Genomic DNA, 6,645 nt, shown 5'->3' with positions numbered 1-6,645 from the left:
ATTCCATAAACCCTCCAAGCAATGACACACACACATTTGATAAAAGTGCCTCTGTTTCCAATTCATTGAAGATACAAACTTATACACATTATTACAGTAAACATGTTTGTCACCAGACCAGTCATTGCTTTACACAGAAGTGTATGGTACCTGGCTTATGGTCAGGGCCATATGTCCAGAGTTTAAAAAGCAATATTGAATCTCATTAAATTACAATGTATACATAAACCAATGAAACCACTCTTACCTTTATAATGAAAAAATGAAAAAAATAGATAATTGGTTACTTAAAATAATTACCAATTAAGGAATTAAAATTAAACTTTATTTTTTACATTTTACATAGAACTTGCACAGACTCTTTTTGATTTTTTTTTTTTTAATTTAAAATTACAAAACTAAAGAAGTAAATTTCCAATGACTAGAGCTGAAGTATTTGCAATGCAGCTACAAAATATGTGATATAATGTGAGAGAAAAAACTAATTGCCGTTTATTTTTTTCTTCCATTTTTGGGGGAAAAATACTCTTTCATCTCCTTTCAAAAGTTTTAAAATCATACATGAACAAATACTAATTTGTTTAAGATTTTGACAAATTACACTTCTTAAAACATCCTTTGAATTTTGTGAATAAGTTTAAATAAAACATCATAATAATAAACAATTTAATTTCACAACCATTGGTTGCAAATGTTAGAGGCATGATAACATGCTCTACTGCGACAAGGACATGTTAAACAATAAATCATAACAGCTTTGCACAGACAATAAGGCATCCCAAGCAACAGTTTAACAATGGCCTCATAGGCCTGTATCACTCACCAGCAGGTAAACTAATGTAGAAGAGTGTAAGTAACAAAGCTATGTAACATCATTGCAGTTAAAAAAGATCATTAACCAAGACAAGTAACCATTACATATGTTGACATAACTGTGGGTATCAATGAGCATATTAAAAAGAAACATTGTAAACTTGTCAAAGTTTCATCCTCTGGTCATTTGAAAAAGAAAAATGCTCAATGCTTCTTTATTCTTGTTAATCCTATATTTTGTTTTCACAGTCAAGTCTGAAGTAAATGAAGTGTCATTCTACTACATAGAGAGGTTTTGAGTATCTAGTGTACCCCAGTGTCATTCTACTTCATAGAGAGGTTTTGAGTATCTAGTGTACCCAAGTGTCATTCTACTACTTAGAGAGGTTTTGAGTATCTAGTGTACCCAGTGTCATTCTACTTTATAGAGAGGTTTTGAGTATCTAGTGTACCCCAGTGTCATTCTACTATATATAGAGGTTTTGAGTATTTAGTGTACCCCAGTGTCATTCTACTACATAGAGAGGTTTTGAGTATCTGGTGTACCCCAGTGTCATTCTACTATATAGAGAGGTTTTGAGTATCTAGTGTACCCAGTGTCATTCTACTACATAGAGAGGTTTTGAGTATCTAGTGTACCCCAGTGTCATGCAATAAAATATTCACACAGCTTGTCTTGGGTATTCATATCATGTGACCAGCACATCCTGGGTATTGATGATAAATAGTTGCCTTTGATTCTCACACAGAACAAACAAATAGCACAAGATATTTCATCACATATACACACAAACTCAGACAGTCCATCATCTACCTCAGTATATCGCTGACAAACACTCCACCTTGACATAAGCACCGGGTAGCCATTGTATTTTGCTACCCTGGAATATCTGAACCCTGGCTGGAGTCCAGCCACAGACAGGAACTTCAGTTTGACAACCAATGACTTCCATAGACACCGCTTCCATACAACCTTTAGTAGTCCAGCTGTACACTGTACATAGGAGAATGGTACTATGAAGGACTACCTGGCTCAATTTGAGTGTATCTCTTCCTTGGAGCTCTGGTTTTACCAACCAAAACAAATGTTCATATCTCACCCTCGGAATGGGCTTCTACTACATAGGTAGGTGTCATTAACACCTTCAGCTCTAATTTATCTTGTTCTTCAGTTGTTTATTATAGGTCAATAACAATTTTTAAATGAGTTACACCCTATGGTTGCCTGCACAATTGTCACAGCACTTCAGGTGCCAGCACTCAAGGGGAGATCACTCTTAACATACCAGCCCAGCACAGGCTTATCTCTCTAGTGCTTTCACCTCTTCACAGGTTCATCAGATGATCTGAAAAGGGGAGAGCACTTGGGAGTTGCTCAGAATGTCTTTGTTTTTCCAGAAGAATATCACATAAATATTGCTGCACATGTTACCATTCACAAGAGATCCTCGACCTACTATATATGGGCTTTACACACCTACAGGTCCTTCAGATGAAATACACAAATGCACTTTGGAAATAAATCAATGCATACAGGATCAGCAAACATCCTGAGACTAGGAGCTGACTTCTTCCTTTATCTTGCGTTCCATGGCTTGTTCAAGGCTGAGAGAGTTAGCCCCCCTGCTAGCCCCCAGGACTGCAGATGAAGGGGGTCCTTGTGTAAGGTTAAGAGGCTGACCATCTGGACTGAATCTGGAGTAGGATAAACGAAACATCATTATTTTATGTCGATAGTCACAAATGGATTTACACATGAAATGACCACAACATTACAGATAAACTAGGTAAAAACAAACTCGACCTTCCAATATTCTCCTGTTATTTCAAAAGTTGTTTTATGTTGCTTCATTACTTGCATTCTATGTATTTCAACTTCTCAGTAAAGCAACCTGATCTACCAAACCATTGTTTCTGGTCATTAATCACTTCAATATAACAAGGTACAATTGTGAGGAAAGACAAGAGGCCCAATGGGCCTGCATTGCTCACCTGGTATTGATCTCACAATTGTAACCTTAATAGTGGACTAAAATAAAGCTACAGGCAAATATCAGTGTCTTGACTTCAAGTCATTCAGAAGAACCTGTTAAACGATAAAAACATATTTGACGCCTGTGACCTTAAAAAGTCAAACATGGACATTAAGTTGAACAAACTTCATAGCCCTTCTTCCCAGAATGCAACTTGCCAAATATCACGGGTTTTTTTCACCACCTTGAACCTTTTGTTTATTCAGAAGAAGTTGTTTAAATTAAATAGTTTACGTTGGCCGGACGATAATACCTCTAGTTATACAGGAGAATCTTTCAAAACCTTTACCTCTATTTCCCTTATTGGGTCCTGCCCCTCTGCCCCAAGGAGGACCACACCCTAACTTGATTCTCCTTTGCCCAAAGATGCTCTAGAACAAGCTTGGTTAAAATCCCTTCATTGGTACAACAGAAAACTTGTTTCCACTATTTTCCCTATAGGGACCCGCCTCTCTGCCCCCAGGGGGGCCACACCCTCCATTTATACAAATCTGGTCTGATTATATGAAGTTGAGTTCCCTTTGTCAGAGGATACTCTAGAACAACTTTATTCAAAAAAAATACTTTTGTAAGGAAAGAAAAGGTTTTCAAAGAAATACCTTTATTTCCCCTAGTGGGCTTTGCCCTCTTGGGAGCAACACCCTCTGTTTGTAATAAATTGAGTCCCCTTTGTCCAAAGATGCTCTAGAACAAATTTGGTCAATATCCCTCCATCGGTTTAGAAGGAGATGAATTTTGAAGATTTACTGTCTTTCTCTTATTTGGCCCGCCCCTCTGCATGGGGGTCATATCTTCTGCTTATACAAAATTGAGAACCTTTTGGCAAAGGAAGCTGCAGACCAAATTTGGTCAAAATCCACAGCCGTAAAGGACTAGTAGCATTTTAAAGGGTATAAGCTCCCTTCTGGCCAGGTGAGCTAAAAATGGAACATTCCTTATTCTTATTCCATGGATTATAAAATAAATTTTCTTCAAATCTAGCAAACCATTCTTGAGAAGTCATGAAAACTGCAAAGATTAAGACATATACTTAAAACTTTCGTCGCGTTTGACACCTGTGACCTTAAAAGGAAGTCAATAATAATAGAAAAATCTATAGACTGGTCGAATACCATTAACCTAAGCCTTCTGGATCTTAGAAAAATTGTCCATTAAACTGATCTGACCCAAACATGAGGAAAGAAAACTATGCCTGGCTTATAAGATGAAGTTAAGATAGCATACCTGACTTGTGGGCCCTGCCCATAAAACTGAGCCAGCTGCTGCATGCCTGCCAGGTGCTGGTTGTATCCAGGCATCATAGAGTGCATGGAGGAGTAGGCTGCCCCAATGAAGGCGGGGTGCATGGCACTGGGATACATTGCTTGGCCTAACATTCCTGTACTGGGGGCCTGCCCCTGGGAATTGATCGGTATGTGCCCCTGGAAGCCTGGCATGGACTTGTTCAGGTGAGATTCTGTTGTGGATGGATTATGGTTGATTTCGGCATTGCTGTCAATGTCTGAGGGTTGTCCCGGGTTTTGACCTATCTTGTGGAGATTTTCCATACTGTCATATTTCCTCATAAGTTTGTCCTTCAGGTGAAACATAGTCGTGGCATGTAGTTGTTCCTTTTGGTTACCTCTACCAGACATCTCTGAAGGAGTACCTGTATCAGGAGATCGTGATAGCGCAGCTGCCAGACCATTGTTGTTGAGATATGCCCCGGAAGGTAGAGCAGCTAGACCCTGTGATCCCAGTTGTAGGGGCACAGGGGCTAGCCCCGCCCTGTTGGGGGACTGTAGATGGGCCAAAAGCTGCGGATGTGCTTCTCCTGCAGAGAGCTTTGGCTTCTGGAGTTTTGGGGATTTTGGAAGGTCCAATTTAGGTGGGTTCTCAATGACAGTGACTTGTGGACCATCAGCGGCCTGTTCTGCTCCGTCCTCTGTAGCCTGGATCATGTGTTTCCGCATCTTGTCAAACTTCTTGTGGAACATCTGAATTATAACCAATAATATTAACTGAACATTTCTTAAATGTTGTACAGTAGGAATGTATGCTTGCTAGCATGGAGGTGCTTTTTATCCAACTTTGATTTATCTATATGTGATTATTATAAGGAAATTCACGGAATGATTGTCCTCAGTTTTGTCCCCCAAATCAGTATCAACATTTACAGACTTGTCAATGGAATCTGAATGAGGACGTGACTTAATCATCATCACATACTAAGTGAATTGAATTTTAAGGTTTGGAAATATTTAGATATACCAATTTTTTCTGCAATTATGTATCTAAATGTGTTCAAATTTTAATGTTAGACTCTTCAGAGTATTTACAATTTGCATTTTGATGTTTTTAATGATTTATATATTTTGATAATTACAAAAGGTCTAACAAGGTCATTAAGTTAAACAAACTTTTTAGCACTTCATCTCAGCATGCTTGCTAAATATCACCTCCCTAGACCTTTTTTTTTATAGCGATGAGGTCATTTTAGCGTTTATACACATTTGACCATATATATATGTGATCTTAAAAACAGGTTACAGTAATTCACATGAACAAAGTTGACAGCTCTTCATCTAAGCATGCTGCCAAATATAACCACCCTATGCATTTTGGTTTTTCAGGAAGTTGTTTCAATATTTTCAACACATTTGACCCCTGTGACCTTGAATATGAGTGAAGATCATTCATTTGGACAAATGCAGCTCCTTATCTGAGAATGTAAACATGAGATCCCTTGGACCTTGAATTATCATTTGAACGAACTAGGTAGCTCTTTAACTGAGCACGTTACTGACCAAATATTATCACCCTAGACCTTTTAATTATTTAGGAGAAGTTGCTGAAATATTTCAACAGGTGAATATGTGACCTTTATTATGAGTGAGAGTCAATCATTTAAACCAACATGACAGACTTCCAACAAGTCAGCCAAAGCACCCTGGTTCATTTGGTTACTCAACTTAAGTTGTTTAAAAGGTTTTCTTATAAGACAATTAACAAGGTTTTCTTATAAGACAATTGACCTGTGACCTTTAATATGAGTGAAGGTTATTCATTTGAACAAACTTGATAGCTGTTTATTACAACATTCTACTGGCCAAATATCATCACCCTGAGACTTTTAGTTATTCAGAAGATGTTTAAAGTAAAAGATGGACGGACGACAGACACCGCGCAAGGTAAGCTTAAAATGAGATTTTTACTATATGGGGAAAATTTTAATGCATCCAGGATCGATGTTGATCCTTCTGTACAGGTTATTATTCTAACAGTAGCTTCATTTAAAGGAAAATGAATGTTTTGTACCTCAATTGGTGGGTTCTCATCTCCCAACTGATCAACTGACATGGGTGACATAGGCTCCTCAACATTATCCTTGAGTTTAGCATCATCCAGGCAGAGCTCAGATTGTTGGGACGACATGGCAGCGGGGTTAGGCCACTGTTGCGGTGTACATGGGACAGGGATACGGATTGATGAAACACTGTCAAATGCACTGTTATCATCACCCATGTGTATAGCCTTTATGAACAAAAAACAAAACTTATCCAACAAGTGATAATAATTCTATGACAAATATTAGTGGTTTCATTTACATGTATAAATTATGTCGGGTCAGCCAAACATTTGTCTTACTTACCACTGAAGAAGATGTCAGACCAGCTGTCAAGTTATCTCCCTTACCACTACTGAAGAAGATGTCAGACCAGCTGACAAGTTATCTCCCTTACCACTGTAGAGGATGTCAGACCAGCTGTCAAATTATCTCCCTTACCACTGTAGAAGATGTCAGACAAGCTGTCAAGTT

At 38.2% G+C, this 6,645-nt stretch overlaps 1 protein-coding gene across 2 annotated transcripts in view; it reads right to left on the bottom strand.

Annotated features, from left to right (window-relative positions):
- Positions 1 to 324: 324 nt before the first annotated feature.
- LOC110461666 overlaps positions 325 to 6,645 on the bottom strand; it is a 65,989-nt gene continuing 59,668 nt past the window's right edge. For both annotated transcript variants that reach the window (XM_021515235.1, XM_021515234.1), the window contains exons 13-15: positions 6,144 to 6,359; positions 4,071 to 4,822; positions 325 to 2,508 (exon numbers count right to left, since the gene is read on the bottom strand). In XM_021515235.1, coding sequence (XP_021370910.1) covers positions 2,370 to 2,508; positions 4,071 to 4,822; positions 6,144 to 6,359 — 1,107 coding nt within the window. In that variant the 3' untranslated portion in view covers positions 325 to 2,369. The remainder of the gene's footprint in view (positions 2,509 to 4,070; positions 4,823 to 6,143; positions 6,360 to 6,645) is intronic.

This window comes from Mizuhopecten yessoensis, unplaced genomic scaffold (genome assembly GCF_002113885.1).
Source record: "Mizuhopecten yessoensis strain PY_sf001 unplaced genomic scaffold, ASM211388v2 scaffold10649, whole genome shotgun sequence".
NCBI lineage: Eukaryota > Metazoa > Mollusca > Bivalvia > Pectinida > Pectinidae > Mizuhopecten > Mizuhopecten yessoensis.
This window is presented reverse-complemented; position numbering and strand designations above follow the sequence as displayed.